General features: G+C 40.5%; 1 gene segment (V, D, J or C); it reads left to right on the top strand.

The window, feature by feature from the left end:
- Positions 1-13,909: 13,909 nt before the first annotated feature.
- LOC118942903 (Ig kappa-b4 chain C region-like) lies at positions 13,910-15,645 on the top strand. The segment is given in 2 exon segments: positions 13,910-14,202; positions 15,065-15,645. Coding segments are annotated over 2 exon segments (396 nt in total).
- The last annotated feature ends 4,801 nt before the right edge of the window (positions 15,646-20,446 follow it).

Genomic DNA, 20,446 nt, shown 5'->3' with positions numbered 1-20,446 from the left:
GGTTGTTGTGGGTTCTGTTGTCATGAAGAACAGCTCTCAGTCATGAAGTGTTCAACTCACAGGGATATAAATGCTCTTAGAGCAGTGGAGCAGATGCATTATGCAAATTAATGTTTCAAATCTTTATCAGTTTCCAAGTAGGCTCCCATCAGAATATATTTTGTCCCGTATGAGCTTTCTTTTAGAATAACTAGGCGGTGCTCATATTTGTCCTATTTCACGCATGTGTAAATGAAAAATGTTTATGTTTTTATATCCCAACTCCCCCTGAGACAGCCTCAGAGAGTGGGGTCACGGCCAGGATCTGCCATTATCAAATGCGACCCTGGAGCAATTAGGGTTAAGTGCCTTGCTAAAGGGAACATCGACAGATGTTTCACCGTGTCGGCCTGGGGATTTGAACAAGCAACCTTTCGGCTACTACGGCTACGGTCACACCACCATTATATTTTGTTCTGATGATGATCAGATATAATGAACTGTCTGTTCACTCATGCTCGTTCTCTCATGTAAGTTCCTCTAATCAGTTAGTGAACACTTCTCTAAACTAAAGCTGGTAGGATTCCTCTGGTAGTGTTGTCTGTCCTCTGTGACTTTACCACCACTGTTAAATGTGAGATCAACATGTTTAATAAAGGAATATACAACATGGATCACTATCACTACTGCTGCTGTTGTCTTTCATATGGACAATATGGAGGAATACTAGCAACACTGATCTAATGCTGGACTGTACCTCCAGACTAGGAGAACCTGATACACAGAGGAAGGAAAAATACTACTATCTGGATTTAAGATACAATTCATATTTTTATTATCTAGAAACAGCTAATATGAAGTGTTTGTTCTACCTGGAAGATGTTAAAGTGTATCTGTATTGATTATGATTCTGTATGAGTGATCTTTACTGTAACAGCTGCAGCATCACAACACAGAGAGGTTTTTGTACCAGCAGTAATAGTGTAATGAACACGATGGGAGACAGAGAGCTGGTTTCAATGCAGGGCGCAGCAGGTGTTTGTTTGTAAAGGACAACAGGAGGAGGCAGGTAGCTGTGTCCAGGGACAGGCAGAAGGTCATACACAGGGGTCCAAAAAGGCAACAGTACAGGCAGCGACAAGGCTAGGAATGTAGTCCGGGAGAGCAGGCAAGAGGTTGATAACAGGAAATCCGTTAGGCTGAAGTACAGGCAGGGAATAGGCAAAAGGCATCGTTAGTGAGGCAGGCCAAAAACTATCATACACAGGACTGAATACGGGACAAACAGAGCTCTGAATAGAAGTGTGTCACAAAACAAACAATACCTCACAATGACGGGGTGAAAAGAACAGAACTAAGTAGTGTGTGTAAATGACATACAGGTGTGTGAATAGAATTCAGGTGATTGAGGTCTAGACAGTGAGCTAGAGGGGATCTAGGTGTTTGAGAGTGTGAGCTGGAAAGTGAGCTGCATTCAGGGGATCTATGTGTTTGAGAGTGTGAGTTGGAAGCAGACGTTAAACAGCAAAATGTACCATTTTATTCACTTTTGTTGTCGTGAGTCAATACTTTTGAATGAGCCTTCTTTCAAATAACATTTTATTGGATCAAAATGATAAATTATAAGTTTATTTACGTCTGGTTTGTATGATTGCAGACTATAACTCCCAAATCTGGTATAATAACTAATAGTATTGTATATAGTATTCATCATTGTTGCATTCTGTTCATGGTAGACTTCACTGTTAGTGTGAAGACAAAGGGTCTCAGTTATGGTTGTAACTGACTTGATAATCCAACATGGATGATATGTGATGTAAATACTATTAATATGACTTGGCAGTTCTGATCAGATCCATTCCTAAACAATATCTGTATAACATGTATAACTGACACCATATGACTAGTAACTCTAGTTATTTAACCACTTTATACTTGTTTGGACCAAGGCAGGAGAGGTGACCTGTGAAGCCCAGCAGAAATCCCAGACTCCAGTCGCCAAGACCTTGAGGAGGGCTGACTGTTCTGGGTAGGACCCCTCAGTGACACAACCGTGTGGAGGGAGGCTGCTGATTCCTCTGCTTTGACTCTGTTCTGAGATCAGATGTTCTCTGCCTTATTGATCACTGACATGTAGACTAACAGGGGGCTTTGCTTGAGTTCATGTGTCAATCCTCTCTGTAGACTGAGATTTAATCGGTGTTAGATTTGATGAATTCTGTTTTTTTACTGTTAGATACTGTAGGAATGTTTGCTTTGATGCTTTGATGAATAGATGAAAATAAAGATTTCCCTTTGGAACACATATTTCTGTCTCTTTTAATAATTTGACTGCAGTCTTAAATGTTGTTGAATGGTATAGACATACAGTAATCAAGCCTGATTCACAGTTTCTTTGAAAAATATCAGACCTAAATGTCATTGCTTAGTTATTTATGTTCTCACTTGAAACCACCTCATCTTCAACCAGCAAATCAAATCAAATGTTACTAGTCACATGCACCGAATACAACAGACCTTACAGAGAAATGCTTACTTACGAGAGCCCTAACCAACAACACAGCTTTAAAAATACGGATAAGAGATAAAAGTAACAAGTAATTAAAGAGCAGCAGTAAAATAACAATAGTTAGACTATATACAGGGGGGAGCCGATACAGACCTTCTGCCTATTGGCTGTCTCGTCATTGTCGGTGATCAGGCCTACCAATGTTGTGTCGTCGGCAAACTTAATTTATGGTGTTGGCATCATGCTTGGCCATGCAGTCATGGGTGAACAGGGAGTACAGGAGGTGACTGAGCACGCACCCCTGAGGGGTCCTCGTGCTGAGAATCAGCGTTGCAGATGTGTTGTTACCTACCCTTACCACCTGGGGGCTGCCCGTCAGGTTGTCTAGGATCCAGTTGCAAAGGGAAGTGTTTATTCCCATGGTCCTTAGCTTATTAATGAGCTTTGAGGGCACTATGGTGTTGAAAGATGAGCTGTAGTCAATGAATAGCATTCTCACATAAGTGTTCCTTTTGTCCAGGTGGGAAAGGGCAGTGTGGAGTGCAATAGAGCATTTGCATCATCTGTGGATCTGTTGGGGCGGTATGCAAATTGGAGTGGGTCTAGGGTTGCTGGGATGATGGTGTAGATGTGAGCCGTGACCAGCCTTTCAAAGCAATTCATGGCTACAGATGTGAGTGCTACGAGTTGGTAGTCATTTAGGCAGGTTACCTTAGTATTTTTGGGCACAGTCACTATGGTGGTCTGCTTGAAACATGTTGGTATTACAGACTCAGACAGGGAGAGGTTGAAAGTGTCAGTGAAGAGACTTGCCAGTTGGTCAGCGCATGCTCGCAGTACACGTCCTGGTAAAAATGTTGACCTGTTTAAAGGTCTTACTCACATCGGCTGCAGAGAGCATGATCACACAGCCTTCCATGACAGTTGGTGCTCTCATGCATGTTTCAATGTTATTTGCCTCGAAGCGAGCATAGAAGTTATTTAGCTCATCTGGTAGGCTCGTGTCACTGTGCAGCTCTCGGCTGTGCTTCCGTTTGCAGTCTGTAATGGTTTGCAATGGTTTTGCAAGTCCTGCCACATCCGTCTAGCGTCAGAGCCAGGGTAGTACAATTCGATCTTAGTCCTGTATTGACGCTTTGCCTGTTTGATGGTTTGTCGGATGGCATAGCAGGATTTCTTATAAGCTTCCGGGTTCAAGGAGTCCTGCTCCTTGAAAGCGGAAGCTCTAGCCTTTAGCTCAGTGCGAATGTTGCCTGCAATCCATGGTTTCTGGTTGGGGTTTGTACGTACGGTCACTGTGGGGATGACGTCATCAATGCACTTATTGATGAAGCCAATGACAGATGTGGTGTACTCCTCAATGCCATTGGAGGAATCCCGGAACATATTCCAGTCTGTGCCAGCAAACAGCTTCCTGCTTTAATTTTAGCTTGTACGCAGGAATCAGGAGGATAGAATTATGGTCAGATTTGCCAAATGGAGGGCGAGGGAGGGTTTTGCATGCGTCTCTGTATGCGGAGTAAAGATGGTCCAGAGGTCTTTTTCCCCTTGTTGCACATTTAACAGGAGAGGTCTAGATACTACAATGTTAACAGATTAACAGGAGAGGTCTAGATACTACAATGTTAACATATTAACAGGAGAGGTCTAGATACTACAATGTTAACAGATTAACAGGAGAGGTCTAGATACTACCATGTTAACAGATTAACAGGAGAGGTCTAGATACTACAATGTTAACATATTAACAGGAGAGGTCTAGATACTACAATGTTAACGTGTTAACAGGAGAGGTCTAGATACTACAATGTTAACAGACTAACAGGAGAGGTCTAGATACTACAATGTTAACAGATTAACAGGAGAGGTCTAGATACTACAATGTTAACAGGTTAACAGGAGAGGTCTAGATACTACAATGTTAACAGATTAACAGGAGAGGTCTAGATACTACAATGTTAACAGATTAACAGGAGAGGTCTAGATACTACAATGTTAACGTGTTAACAGGAGAGGTCTAGATACTACAATGTTAACAGACTAACAGGAGAGGTCTAGATACTACAATGTTAACAGATTAACAGGAGAGGTCTAGATACTACAATGTTAACAGGTTAAGAGGAGAGGTCTAGATACTACAATGTTAACAGATTAACAGGAGAGGTCTAGATACTACAATGTTAACAGATTAACAGGAGAGGTCTTGATACTACAATGTTAACAGGTTAACAGGAGAGGTCTAGATACTACAATGTTAACAGATTAACAGGAGAGGTGTAGATACTACAATTTTAACAGATTAACAGGAGAGGTCTCGATACTACAATGTTAACAGGTTAACAGGATAGGTCTAGATAGTACGTTACCAGATTAACAGGAGAGGTATTGATACTACAATGTTAACAGGTTAACAGGAGAGTTCTAGATACTACAATGTTAACAGATTAACAGGAGAGGTCTTGATACTACAATGTTAACAGGTTAACAGGAGATGTGTAGATACTTCAATGTTAACAGATTAACAGGAGAGGTCTAGATACTACAATGTTAACAGATTAACAGGAGAGGTCTAGATACTACAATGTTAACAGATTAACAGGAGAGGTATAGATACTACAATGTTAACAGATTAACAGGAGAGGTCTTGATACTACAATGTTAACAGGTTAACAGGAGAGGTCTAGATACTACAATGTTAACAGATTAACAGGAGAGGTCTTGATACTACAATGTTAACAGATTAACAGGAGAGGTCTTGATACTACAATGTTAACAGGTTAACAGGAGAGGTGTAGATACTACAATGTTAACAGATTAACAGGAGAGGTCTTGATACTACAATGTTAACAGGTTAACAGATGAGGTCTAGATAGTACGTTACCAGATTAACAGGAGAGGTCTAGATACTACAATGTTAACAGGTTAACAGGAGAGTTCTAGATACTACAATGTTAACAGATTAACAGGAGAGGTCTAGATACTACAATGTTAACAGATTAACAGGAGAGGTCTTGATACTACAATGTTAACAGGTTAACAGGAGATGTCTAGATACTACAATGTTAACAGGTTAACAGGAGAGGTCTTGATACTACAATGTTAACAGATTAACAGGAGAGGTCTTGATACTACAATGTTAACAGGTTAACAGGAGAGGTCTACATACTACAATGTTAACAGAAGAGGTCTAGATACTACAATGTTAACAGGTTAACAGGAGAGGACTAGATACTACAATGTTAACAGATTAACAGGAGAGGTCTAGATACTACCATGTTAACAGATTAACAGGAGAGGTCTAGATACTACCATGGTAACAGATTAACAGGAGAGGTCTAGGTACTACAATGTTAACAGATTAACAGGAGAGGTCTAGATACTACAATGTTAACAGATTAACAGGAGAGGTCTAGATACTACAATGTTAACAGGTTAACAGGAGAGGTCTAGATACTACAATGTTAACAGATTAACAGGAGAGGTCTAGGTACTACAATGTTAACAGATTAACAGGAGAGGTCTAGGTACTACAATGTTAACAGATTAACAGGAGAGGTCTAGATACTACCATGGTAACAGATTAACAGGAGAGGTCTAGGTACTACAATGTTAACAGATTAACAGGAGAGGTCTAGATACTACAATGTTAACAGGTTAACAGGAGAGGTCTAGATACTACAATGTTAACAGATTAACAGGAGAGGTCTAGACACTACAATGTTAACAGATTAACAGGAGAGGTCTAGATACTACAATGTTAACAGATTAACAGGAGAGGTCTAGATACTACAATGTTAACAGATTAACAGGAGAGGTCTAGATACTACAATGTTAACAGATTAACAGGAGAGGTCTAGATACTACAATGTTAACAGATTAACAGGAGAGGTCTAGATACTACAATGTTAACAGATTAACAGGAGAGGTCTAGATACTACAATGTTAACAGATTAACAGGAGAGGTCTAGATACTACAATGTTAAGAGATTAACAGGAGAGGTCTAGATACTACAATGTTAACAGATTTACAGGAGAGGTCTAGATACTACAATGTTAACAGATTAACAGGAGAGGTCTAGATACTACAATGTTAACAGATTAACAGGAGAGGTCTAGATACTGCAATGTTAACAGATTAACAGGAGAGGTCTAGATACTACAATGTTAACAGATTAACAGGAGAGGTCTAGATACTACAATGTTAACAGATTAACAGGAGAGGTCTAGATACTACAATGTTAACAGATTAACAGGAGAGGTCTAGATACTACAATGTTAACAGATTAACAGGAGAGGTCTAGATACTACAATGTTAACAGATTAACAGGAGAGGTCTAGATACTACAATGTTAACAGATTAACAGGAGAGGTCTAGATACTACAATGTTAACAGATTAACAGGAGAGGTCTAGATACTACAATGTTAACAGATTAACAGGAGAGGTCTAGATACTACCATGTTAACAGATTAACAGGAGAGGTCTAGATACTACAATGTTAACAGATTAACAGGAGAGGTCTAGATACTACAATGTTAACAGATTAACAGGAGAGGTCTAGATACTACAATGTTAACAGATTAACAGGAGAGGTCTAGATACTACAATGTTAACAGATTAACAGGAGAGGTCTAGATACTACAATGTTAACAGGTTAACAGGAGAGGTCTAGACACACACAGTAGATGGTACTCCTTATTCATTTTTCTTGGACTGTTTTTTACCTGCTTGATTTATAGACTCATAAGGACAGTAAACTAATGTTATTGAACATTTGATCAATATCTTGGACTCTCAACAATGTGATCACACCTACATTAAGCTAAATTTGTTTTACAAGATCCACATAATATAACCAGTATCACAGCTTCACGATAGTCATAGTCTTCTCTATCTCCAACCCTCTGGGGACAGTGTGAACATCTGGTAACAGTGCTGCTCTATTCTGGGACAAGCAGAACCACCCAGCCCATGTAAATCTCAGTTTCACTCCCACAGCTACCAGTCTAGTAGTTAGACTGTGACAGATATGAGTGACTAGGTTTAACCTCGATGGTGGATTCAGGTTAGTTACAATTACAGATATTATGACAGATCAAATGTATATTATTGAAACATATTTCATGTTTGATCCCAGCATCATGTCTCATTCACAGATGTAACAGACCTGCTCATCAAGATAGTTCATATATTGCTCGATGATCACATCACATGTTTGGTTGTGAGGTTCATATGGGGATTTGATTTATGGGGCTGATGCTGATGTAACATCACAATTGTTTATTTTTTACATCTTTGGATCTGACTCTGATTATGAACAGGTAATGTGTGTTTTAAAACTTCATATAACTTTTATAAGTGAACTTCACGACCATGACAATAAATATTCACAAGTGTGATGAGGATGATGGGGGACTTGTGATCTGAATGATGCTTTGTAAACATACTCAAAGTTGACCTCCTCTACTGATCAGTGTTCCATGTCACTGTCTCATCCTCCTTAGCACCTGCAGTAGGTCCCAGCAGTATCAGTACAGTCACTGTGCAGTCTGACTGAGGGAGGTTTTAGTACGACTCTGTATCACTGTGTGAACCACCGAGTGCTACCTGGATAGTGGAAACTCTGACAGTAGTAATCTCCTGCATCTTCAGCCTGGACTCCACTGATGGTCAGAGTGAAGTCACTCCCAGATCCACTGCCACTGAATCTAGATGGAGTCCCAGACTGAAGTGTTGTAGCAAGGTAAATAAGGAGTTTAGGAGCTCCTCCAGGTTTCTGTTGGTACCAGGCTAGATAGTTATTGTTGTAAACATTACTGCTGGTTTTACAGTTCAGAGAGACTGTCTGTTCTGGGACAACAGCTTTCACTACCGGAGTCTGTGTCACAACGTACTGTCCTCTGGATTCTGAAAAATATAGTAAAAACATTTATATTAATTAAATATTACATATAATAATTAATAGTTCTGAATAGAAATATTAACATTGATATAATGTACATGTAAACACTGTAGATTTAATTAATGTTCAACAATAAATTCCAAAAACTGTAACCTTGAAAGCAGAAAACAAGTGTCCAGATGAATATGGTGATAAAAGTCATGGTTGTTGTGGGTTCTGTTGTCATGAAGAACAGCTCTCAGTCATGAAGTGTTAAACTCACAGGGCTATAAACACTCTCAGAGCACTGAAGCATGTGCTGTCAATGCAAAGTGTTCTCTCTATGCAAACAGACTATTGGTCCCCCAGGGAAACTGTAGTTGAAGAGCTCTTCTTCTTTGGGATTGGGTTAGAGGATCACATCTAATTTAAAGGTGTACACACCACCCCCTACTGTACTAAATTGTAAGGCCAGTCACTGCCTACAATATCAACATTAAATTATCTTTATTATTCCTGTTCCTAAAAGGACAAACTTTCCCCACCAACTAACCCTACATACCACTATTTCATACAAATAAAATCACCCCATGAACTGTTCTAGTGTAAAACCTCATACACCAGGTACTTCTCTTCAGCTACCACCTACCCATTAAAACCCACTACCCCATTTCCACTACTTTGACCCTATCGACTCCTGCACCATGCCAACGACCTGGCAGGACGGGACACCACCACTCAACACACCCTGCAACTCTTCTTAAGTGAAATCTCATATACCCAAATACTTCTCTGCAGCTGCCACCACAACAGCTATTTCCAAAAATGTACATTCCATTTCTATGGTACAGTTGATAATGAATGCTATAAACGCTAAGACAACCTTACTGAAGCATAATTCACTCACTGCCCTATCCCCCTGTGCTGGCACAAATCTACTACTCACTGGGATCCCTCACCCTTCACCCATCCTCTTCCACTTCCTTCATTGCCTCAGCATACGACATCCTCTGCACTACTCTGACTCTGGTCATGTCAACCTGCCTCTCTCGCACCTGACACTTACGATCTCCAACAACATCAGCACCCCTACTGTTGACACAACTTTATCCAGCAAAACTACACAATCCTCTGTCCCATGCCCTTCTGCACACATCTTGGAATCTCCCTCCTACACACTGCTGCAATATGACCATGAACGTTGTACCTGAAACAGTACAGTGGATTCTGCACAAAAGCTCTAACATGATAACTAATATAGACTCAAAACTCAAAAGGACTGACAATGACTCTTTCACCACTCCCCCCACCGGATCAACGTCCCACCAAACGGTGGGCATCACAAACACCAGGTATTTAAACTTCAATTGCTCTACCTGCACACTTATCACTAGCCCAGAATTCACCCCTTTCAATGGTGCCCTGTGTCATGTAAAAATCTTCCCAGTGTGAAAAAGTCCAACCGTTCTGATTGTTTTCTGATTGTACATCATGCTGTAAAATCTCTCCCAGTGTGAAAATGTTCAATACAATAATTGCATGCGCATCTCTTTATGTAACCTGTGTCCCCTGACCTCGACAAACATTTCTGTGGGCACGCACATTTGCTTCACACATCTGACAATCAATGGTGGCCAAGGGTATTGACTCTGACCAATCAGAAGCTTGTTGAGGTGTGAGGTCAGCATATAAACACCCGGACTTGCACATCAAAGTGCTGAGGGTTGATGTGAGGAGAGAACTATTAGCGATGGCAAAGACTTGGATGCTACATTTTTGATTGACAGTGCATATATTTGTTAGTAAGTTAGCTATACAAACATGTTAAAACCGTACACCTCTGAGAACAAGTTATCTTGACCAGTTTACAGCTCATTATGCTACTTAGATAGTTAAATCAAGGGCGAGGTGGTGTGAGAGAAACATCTGCAGGAGCTCAGCCATCCACAGACTCGCGTGCAACTGACTAGGAACATTTTCACACTGAAAAGTTTTACATGACTTCACAATCACAACAATTAAGAGCTACTTCACACTGGGAATATTTTTACATTACATCCTGTTGCTAAAAGCAAAGCAAGGAACAGATCATGACCCAAGTTGAGTGACACAGAGCACCTGCTCCCTCTAATAAGAAGAAACACAAACATCACAAGTCCACTACAGGTTACCTTCACTGATTCAACTGCACCCAACTCCTTTCTGACCCAACCTGAAACCAGAAATGGATCTGCCAAAAGGCAAGGGTCCACATCATCAGAAATGTCACTCCTATTGGTCCAGATTTTTCTTTATCATGTCTGACACCATTCTTCCTCAACAAACATCTTCCCAATTCCCACATCTTCTCCTTCTTCCTCGCTGTCCACAATCACATCTATCTGTTCACCAAGCTCCTGTCTCTCCATCAGCTACTTTGCTTGCAGAGCACTGATGGTGTTTCTACAAAACCCAACTTCTGTTCCTGACCTCTACATGCTTCCTTCACCTTCTCACAACCTCCATTCATTGGAGAGATCTGTGTGAGCAGCTGCATTTTAAAGGTTGAGGCTGATTGTTCAGCTAATCAGGGTCTTAAGTGGTTTTAACAAGCCTGAGATCGGCTCAATTAAAGGCCTGGGAACGTGCTGAAAGGATCTAACCAGGTGTGGCAGGAGAGGCGTTTTGCTTTGACATAAACACAGGACGTTTTAGGGGGTTATAATAATGTTAGATAATCTCAAAAAATATTGTTGAATCTTTGCTTGAAATTCACTACCTGACTGAGGTACTTCAGGGAGGGAGACACAACAGATATGCCTCCATGTAATTAATGATAGATAATACTGTATGTCTGTTTGAGCCCAGCAGCTTGTTTCATTCACAGATCCAGCATCATTTCTCAATCACAGATGTAACAGCCAGTAACCTGCTCATTAAAATAGTTAATATAATGCTAGATGATCACATCACATGTTTGGTTGTGAGGTTCATATGGGGATTTGATTTAGGGGGCTGATGCTGATGTAACACCACCTTCTTTTTATTTACGTCTCTACATCTTGTTTAGCATATTGGACTGGTATTGTGGGTATTTCAGAACTTCAAATAACTTTTGAAGGTGCACTACATTGATGATGATGATGATGATGATGGGGAACATGTGATTAGAATGATGCTTTCTAAACATATTCAAAGTTGACTTCACTAACCAGTGTTCCATGTCACTGTCTCTTGTATGACAGAACCTCAGGTTGTTATTATGGGTCATAATCATGTTATATGATCTCAGTTAATATAGTTCAATCTTAACTTGAAATGCACTACCCAATACAGGGGCCTAACAGAGACTGGGATACTTATTCTGAAATTATGTGAGAGATTATTACTTCACATAGATGGAGTCTAACTATTCTAGTTTATTGTCTGAAATGTTAATAAAAGGTTTGTTAGCCACAGCAAAAGGGAAGGCATATTTATGTAGTCTGGACAAATGGGTGTTGTCAGTTCAGGAATGATTTAACATGAGGGTGGATGAGTTGACATTATAGTCAGCATCACTGATATATTTATCTCAGTGTATTTTAGTTCAGTCAGTGTTCCATGTCACTGTCTCTTCCCCCTCAGCACCTGCAGTAGGTCCCAGCTGTATCAGTACAGTCACTGTGCAGTCTGACTGAGGGAGGTTTTTGTACGGCTCTGTATCACTGTGTGAACACATCTTTACTATTGATGTAGTGGTAACTCTGACAGTAGTAATCTCCTGCATCTTCAGCCTGGACTCCACTGATGGTCAGAGTGAAGTCACTCCCAGATCCACTGCCACTGAATCTAGATGGAGTCCCAGACTGAAGTGTTGTAGCATAGTAAATAAGGAGTTGAGGAGCTCCTCCAGGTTTCTGTTGGTACCAGGCTAGAAAGTTATTGTTGTAAACATTACTGCTGGTTTTACAGTTCAGAGAGACTGTCTGTTCTGGGAGAACAGCTTTCACTACCGGAGTCTGTGTCACAACGTACTGTCCTCTGGATTCTGAAAAATATTGTAAAACATTTATAGGAATGGAATTTTACATATAGTAATGAATAGTTCTGAATAGAAATATTAACATTGATATACTGTACATGTAAACACTGTAGATTTAAATCATTTTCAACAATACATTCTGAAAATTGTAACCTTGTATGTAGAAAGCAAGTGTCCAGATGAAGATGGTGATAAAAGTCATGGTTGTTGTGGGTTCTGTTGTCACGAAGAACAGCTCTCAGTCATGAAGTGCTCAACTCACAGGGATATAAATGCTCTTAGAGCAGTGGAGCAAATTAATTATGCAAATTATGGTTTCAAATCTATTTCAGGTTCCAAGTAGTATCCCATCAGAATACATTTTGAGATTTATTTCATAATAATTAGGTGGGTAATTAAATGTGTCTTATTTCACACAGTTTTATGCCCAAGTGTGAATTGGAATGATTTCTTTTTGCATATCCCAACTCCCCCTGAGACAACCTCGGAGAGTGGGGTCAAGGCCAGGGTCTGCCGTTGCCAACGGCGACCCTGGAGCAATTAGGGTTAAGTGCCTTGCTCAAGGTCACATCAGCATATTTTTCACCTTATCGACCCAGATATTTGAACTAGTGACCTTTCAGTTACTGGCCCAACGCTCTAACCGCTAGCTACCTGCTGCCCCTTTTACAACATCAAACAGCAACTGTTTTATCTGATAACTAATGTATGGTAACTTTTATGTCACACCACCATTATATTATTATTCTGATGATGATCAGATATAATGAACTGTCTGTTCACTCATGCTCGGTCTCTCATGTAAGTTCCTCTAATCAGTTAGTGAACACTTCTCTAAACTAAAGCTGGTAGGATTCCTCTGGTAGTGTTGTCTGTCCTCTGTGCCTTTACCACCACTGTTAAATCTGAGATCAGCATGTTTAATAAAGGAATATACAACATGGATCACTATCACTACTGCTGCTGCTGTTGTCTTTCATATGGACAATATGGAGGAATACTAGCAACACTGATCTGATGCTGGACTGTACCTCCAGACTAGGAGAACCTGATACACAGAGGAAGGAAAAATGACTCAGATCTGGATTTAAGATACAATTCATATTTGTATTATCTAGAAACAGCTAATATGAAGTGTTTGTTCTACCTGGAAGATGTTAAAGTGTATCTGTGTTGATTATGATTCTGTATGAGTGATCTTCACTGTAACAGCTGCAGCATCACAACACAGAGGTTTTTGTACCAGCAGTAATAGTGATTGTATCACTGTGGTGGACTTTTGGTAGCGGCACCAGACTTGATGTTGGAAGTAAGTAAAGAACAAATGATTTATTCCAAACTATTTATTCAACTTTTGATGTTGTGTTTCAATTTCTCTATACGTTTTGACTTGATATTGAGGAATTTTCAAATGAACTTTTTTAGATGATTTAAACAAAATACACAAGCCCTACACATACTATGGCCAATTTGAATATGAATGTTATTACATCTAATCAAATATGACCTGCCTTTAAACTATGAAGTGATTAGCCTACATTTTAGATTAGTTGTATGAATAAACATGCTGCACCTACAGTAGTAGGAGATGTACAAGAAAAAGTCAGGTTTGGTCCATGTTAAGGAAATCAACATGAAAAACACTTTATTTCTAATTGAGTAGAATAATTCATTTCTGAAATGTAGTCATACTATCGTAGAGTTAATTATTTGAACCACAGTCTAATGAAATGAAGAGTGCCAAACATGCAGGAGGTTGTTGTACCAGCAGTAATAGGGATTGTATCACTGTGGTACACTTTTGGTAGCGGCACCAGACTAGATGTTGGAAGTAAGTAACACGCTCTTTGATATTTCTTTCTGATTCTTTTTGGGGATATTTTACTCTGTGAAACTTCATCTATATGAAAATATTGCGATTTTTCATATTTTCCTTCCTAAAAAAAATATATTTTTTGTATTACTTTTGACTAAGCCTTCTTTCAAATGAAATGTTATTTAAATAACATGTTCAAATGTAGGTGTTTAGTTAAATGTGTGGTTTGATGGATTGCAGAGGAGAGTTCCAGTATGATAACTATTTAATAATATGGAATAGAGTTGTTGCATTGTGTATTACTGTTTGTGTGCCATTTTTTATTTATATTTTTATTATCTTTAACTCAAATATTTTTGGTTAAATGTAGATTTTGAGTGAGCCTTCTTTCAAATAAATATTTATTGACTCAAAATGATAAATTGTAGGTTTATTTGAATGTCTGATTTGTAAAATTGCATAATATTACACCTAATTGTGGTATAAAAACTAATAGTATTGTATATAGTATTCATCATTGTTGCGTTGTATTCGTGGTAGACTTCACTGTTAGTGTGAAGACAAAGACAAAGAATATGAGTAGGTTGTTCTGATCAGATCCATTCCTAAACAATATCTGTATAACATGTATAACTGACACCATATGACTAGTAACTCTAGTTATTTAACCACTTTATACTTGTTTGGTTCATAAATCTGCTTTGTATCCTATTACTTTAGTGTTTTCTCCACATCTTTTAAATAATCTAACTTCTACATTCATATTTAGAGGGCATTTCCAATTCACTTTATTTGGTTGTGGACCTTAATGGAGATAATCTCTTAGTGTTGCTGTACTTGTTGTAATTACTTAGTTGATGTATTCTGTTTGTTCCAGGTAACAGTGCCCCCACCCTCACCGTCCTGCCCCCCTCTAGTGAGGAGCTGTCCAGTACAACAACAGCCACACTGACGTGTCTGGCCAACAAGGGCTTCCCCTCAGACTGGACCATAAGATGGAAAGTGGACGGGACCAGCCAGAAGCAGGGGACCAGTTCTAGGGTCCTGGAGAAGGATGGCCTGTACAGCTGGAGCAGCACCCTGACTCTCACTGGCCTGGAGTGGACCAAGGCAGGACAGGTGACCTGTGAAGCTCAGCAGAATTCCCAGACTCCAGTCACCAAGACCTTGAGGAGGGCTGACTGTTAGGCCCCCTAGTCACACACCCCTGTGGAGAGAGGCTGCTGGTTCCTCTGCTTTGACTCTGTTCTGAGATCAGATGTTCTCTGTCTTTTGATCACTGACATGTCGAGTAACAGGGGGCTTTGCTTGAGTTCATGCGTCAGTCCTCTCTGTAGACTGAGATTGAATCGGTATTAGATTTGATGAGTTCTGTTTTGTTACTATTAGATACTGTAGGAATGTTTGCTTTGATGCTTTGATGAATAGATGAAAATAAAGATTTCCCTTTGGAACACATATTTCTGTTGTCTCTTTTAATAATTAGACTGCAGTCTTAAATGTTGTTGAATGGTATGGACATACAGTAATCAAGCCTGATTCACAGTTTCCTTGAAAACTATCAGGCCTGAATGTCATTGCTTAGTTATTTATGTTCTCACTTGAAACCACATCATCTTCAACCAGCAAATCAAATCAAAACAAATGTTACTAATCACATGCGCCGAATACAACAGATGTAGACCTTACAGAGAAATGCTTACTTAGGAGAGCCCTAACCAAAAACACAGCTTTAAAAGTACGGATAAGAGATAAAAGTAACAAGTAATTAAAGAGCAGCAGTAAAATAACAATAGTTAGACTATATACAGGGGGGAACCGATACAGAGTCAATGTGCGGTGGCACCGGTTTGTTGAGGTAGTATGTACATGTAGGTAGAGTTATTAAAGTGACTATGCATAGATGACAACAGAGTAGCGGTGGTGTGAAGAGGGGGAGAGGGGGGGAATGCAAATTGTCTGGGTAGCCATTTGACTAGATGTTCAGGAGTCTTATGGCTTGGGGGTAGAAGCTGTTAAGAAGCCTCTTGGACCTAGACGTGGCGCTCCGGTACTGCTCGCCATGCTGCAGCAGAGAGAACAGTCTATGACTAGGGTGGTGTTTAGTCCCATGGTCCTTAGCTTATTGATGAGCTTTGAGGGCACTATGGTGTTGAAAGCTGAGCTGTAGTCAATTAATAGAATTCTCACATAGGTGTTCCTTTTGTCCAGGTGGGAAAGGGCAGTGTGGAGAGCAATAGCGATTGTATCATCTGTGGATCTGTTGGGGCGGTATGCAAATTGGAGTGGGTTTAGGGTTGCTGGGATGATGTTGTAGATGTGAGCCATGACCAGCCTTTCAAAGCACTTCATGGCTACAGACGTGAGTGCTACGGGTTGGTAGGCAGGTTACCTTAGTGATCTTGGGCACAGTCACTATGGTGGTCTGCTTGAAACATGTTGGTATTACAGACTCAGACAGGGAGAGGTTGAAAGTGTCAGTGAAGAGACTTGCCAGTTGGTCAGTGCATGCTCGCAGTACACGTCCTGGTAATCCGTCTGGCCCTGCGGCCTTAAAAATGTTGACCTGTTTAAAGGTCTTACTGACATCGGCTGCAGAGAGCATGATCACACAGCCTTCCATGACAGTTGGTGCTCTCATGCATGTTTCAATGTTATTTGCCTCGAAGCGAGCATAGAAGTAGTTTAGCTCATCTGGTAGGCTTGTGTCACTGTGCAGCTCTCGGCTGTGCTTCCGTTTGTAGTCTGTAATGGTTTGCAAGTCCTGCCACATCCGTCTAGTGTCAGAGCCAGTGTAGTACGATTCGATCTTAGTCCTGTATTGACGCTTTGCCTGTTTGATGGTTTGTCGGATGGCATAGCGGGATTTCTTTTAAGCTTCCGGGTTAGAGTCCCGCTCCTTGAAAGTGACAGCTCAAGCCTTTAGCTCAGTGCAGATGCTGCCTGTAATCCATGGCTTCTGGTAGGGATATTTTTATTTTTTTCACCTTTATTTAACCAGGTAGGCTAGCTGAGAATATGTTCTCATGTTCAACTGCGACCTGGCTAAGATAAAGGATAGCAATTCGACACATACAACAACACAGAGTTACACATGGAATAAACAAAACATACAGTAGAACAAAAGAAAACAAAAAGTATATATACAGTGAGTGCAAATGAGGTAAGGTAAGGGAGTTAAGGCAATAAATAGGCCATGGTGGTGAAGTAATTACAATATAGCAATTAAAACACTGGAATGGTAGATGTGCAGAAGATGAATGTGCAAGTAGGGATACTGGTGTGCAAAGGACCAAGATAAATAAATAAATATTGTATGGGGATGAGGTGGGTTAGATAGAAAAGCTATTTATAGATGGGCTATGTACAGGTGCAGTGATCTGTGAGCTGCTCTGACAGCTGGTGCTTAAAGCTAGTGAGGGAGATATGAGTCTCCAGCTTCAGAGATTTTTGCAGTTCGTTCCAGTCATTGGCAGCAGAGAACTGGAAGGAAAGACGACCAAAGGAGGAATTAATTGGCTTTGGGGGTGACCAGTGAGATATACCTGCTGGAGCGCTTGCTACGAGTGGGTGCTGCTATGGTGACCAGTGAGCTGAGATAAGGTGGGGCTTTACCTAGCAAAGACTTGTAGATAACCTGTAGCTAGTGGGTTTGGTGACGAGTATGGAGCGAGGGCCAACCAACGAGAGCGTACAGGTCGCAATGGTGGGTAGTGTATGGGGCTTTGGTGACAAAACGGATGGCACTGTAATAGACTGCATCCAGTTTGTTGAGTAGAGTGTTGGAGGCAATTTTATAGATGACATCACCGAAGTCGAGGATCGGTAGGATGGTCAGTTTTACGAGGGTATGTTTGGCAGCATGAGTGAAGGATGCTTTGTTGTGATATAGGAAGCCAATTCTAGATTTTATTTTGGATTGGAGATGCTTAATGTGAGTCTGGAAGGAGAGTTTACAGTCTAACCAGACACCAGTATGTACGTATGGTCACTGTGGGGATGACGTCATCAATGCACTTATTGATGAAGCCAATGACTGATGCGGTGTACTCCTCAATGCCATTGACGGAATCCCGTAACATATTACAGTCTGTGCCAGCAAACAGTCCTGTACCTTAGAATCTGACCACTTTTTATTGATCAAGTCACTGGTGCTTCCTGCTTTAATTTGAGCTCGTAAGCAGGAATCAGGAGGATAGAATTATGGTCAGATTTGCAAAATGGAGGGCGAGGGAGGGTTTTGTATGCGTCTCTGTGTGTAGTATACAGTGGGGCAAAAAGTATTTAGTCTGCCACCAATTGTGCAAGTTCTCCCACTTAAAAATATGAGAGAGGCCTGTAATTTTCATCATAGGTACACTTCAGCTATGACACACAAAATGAGGGAAAAAAATACAGAAAATCACATTGTAGGATTTTTAATGAATTTATTTGCAAATTATGGTGGACAATAAGTATTTCTGGCTCTCACAGACCTGCAACTTCTTCTTTAAGAGGCTCCTCTGTCTTCCACTCGTTACCTGTATTAATGGCACCTGTTTGAACTTGTTATCAGTATAAAAGACACCTGTCCACAACCTCAAACAGTCACACTCCAAACTCCACTATGGCCAAGACCAAAGAGCTGTCAAAGGACACCAGAAACAAAATTGTAGACGTGCACCAGGCTGGGAAGACTGAATCTGCAATAGGTAAGCAGCTTGGTTTGAAGAAATCAACTGTGGGAGCAATTATTAGGAAATGGAAAACATACAAGACCACTGATAATCTCCCTCGATCTGGGGCTCCACACAAGATCTCACCCCGTGGGGTCAAAATGATCACAAGAACGGTGAGCAAAAATCCCAGAACCACACGGGGGGACCTAGTGAATGACCTGCAGAGAGCTGGGACCAAAGTAACAAAGCCTACCATCAGTAACACACTACGCCGCCGGGGACTCAAATCCTGCAGTACCAGACATGTCCCTCTGCTTAAGCCAGTACATGTCCAGGCCCGTCTGAAGTTTGCTAGAGAGCATTTGGATGATCCAGAAGAAGATTGGGAGAATGTCATATGGTCAGATGAAACCAAAATATAACTTTTTGGTAAAAACTCAACTCGTCGTGTTTGGAGGACAAAGAATGCTGAGTTGCATCCAAAGAACACCATATCTACTGTGAATCATGGGGTGGAAACATCATGCTTTGGGGCTGTTTTTCTGCAAAGGGAACAGGACGACTAATCCGTGTAAAGGAAATAATGAATGGGGCCATGTATTGTGAGATTTTGAGTGAAAACCTCCTTCCATCAGCAAGGGCATTGAAGATGAAACGTGGCTGGGTCTTTCAGCATGACAATGATCCCAAACACACCGCCCGGGCAACGAAGGAGTGGCTTCGTAAGAAGAATTTCAAGGTCCTGGAGTGGCCTAGCCAGTCTCCAGATCTCAACCCCATAGAAAATCTTTGGAGGGAGTTGAAAGTCCGTGTTGCCCAGCAACAGCCCCAAAACATCACTGCTCTAGAGGAGATCTGCATGGAGGAATGGGCCAAAATACCAGCAACAGTGTGTGAAAACCTTGTGAAGACTTACAGAAAACGTTTGACCTCTGTCATTGCAAACAAAGGGTATATAACAAAGTATTGAGATAAACTTTGGTTATTGAGCAAATACTTATTTTCCACCATAATTTGCAAATAAATTAATAAAAAATCCTACAATGTGATTTTCTGGATTTTTTTTCTCATTTTGTCTGTCATAGTTGAAGTGTACCTATGACGAAAATTACAGGGCTCTCTCATCTTTTTAAGTGGGAGAACTTGCACAATTGGTGGCTGACAAAATACTTTTTTTGCCCCACTGTATGTGGACCAGAGTTCTTTTTCCTCTTGTTGCACATTTAACAGGAGAGGTCTAGATACTACAATGTTAACAGATTAACAGGACAGGTTTAGCCACATGTAGTAGGTGATGGTTAATTTGATTCATATTTTTGGAACATTTTTTGACCATGCTTGATTTATAGACTCATAAAGACACATATCTTGGACTCTCACCGATGTGATCACACCTACATTAAGCAATGTTTGTTTTACAAGATCCACATCATTTCACCGGTATCATATCGTCAAGATAGTCAAAGAGTATTTTCTACCTCCAACCCCCTGGGAACAGAGTGAACATCTGGTGACAGTGCTGCTCTATTCTCGGACAAGCAGAACCACCCAACCCTGTCTATGTAAATCTCAGTTTCACTCCCACAGCTACCGGTCTAGCA

This window comes from Oncorhynchus mykiss, chromosome 21 (assembly GCF_057628025.1).
Source record: "Oncorhynchus mykiss isolate SJ-2025 chromosome 21, ASM5762802v1, whole genome shotgun sequence".
Lineage (NCBI taxonomy): Eukaryota > Metazoa > Chordata > Actinopteri > Salmoniformes > Salmonidae > Oncorhynchus > Oncorhynchus mykiss.
The sequence above is the reverse complement of the archived record's forward strand: the minus strand, read 5'-3'. Positions and strand labels throughout refer to the sequence as shown.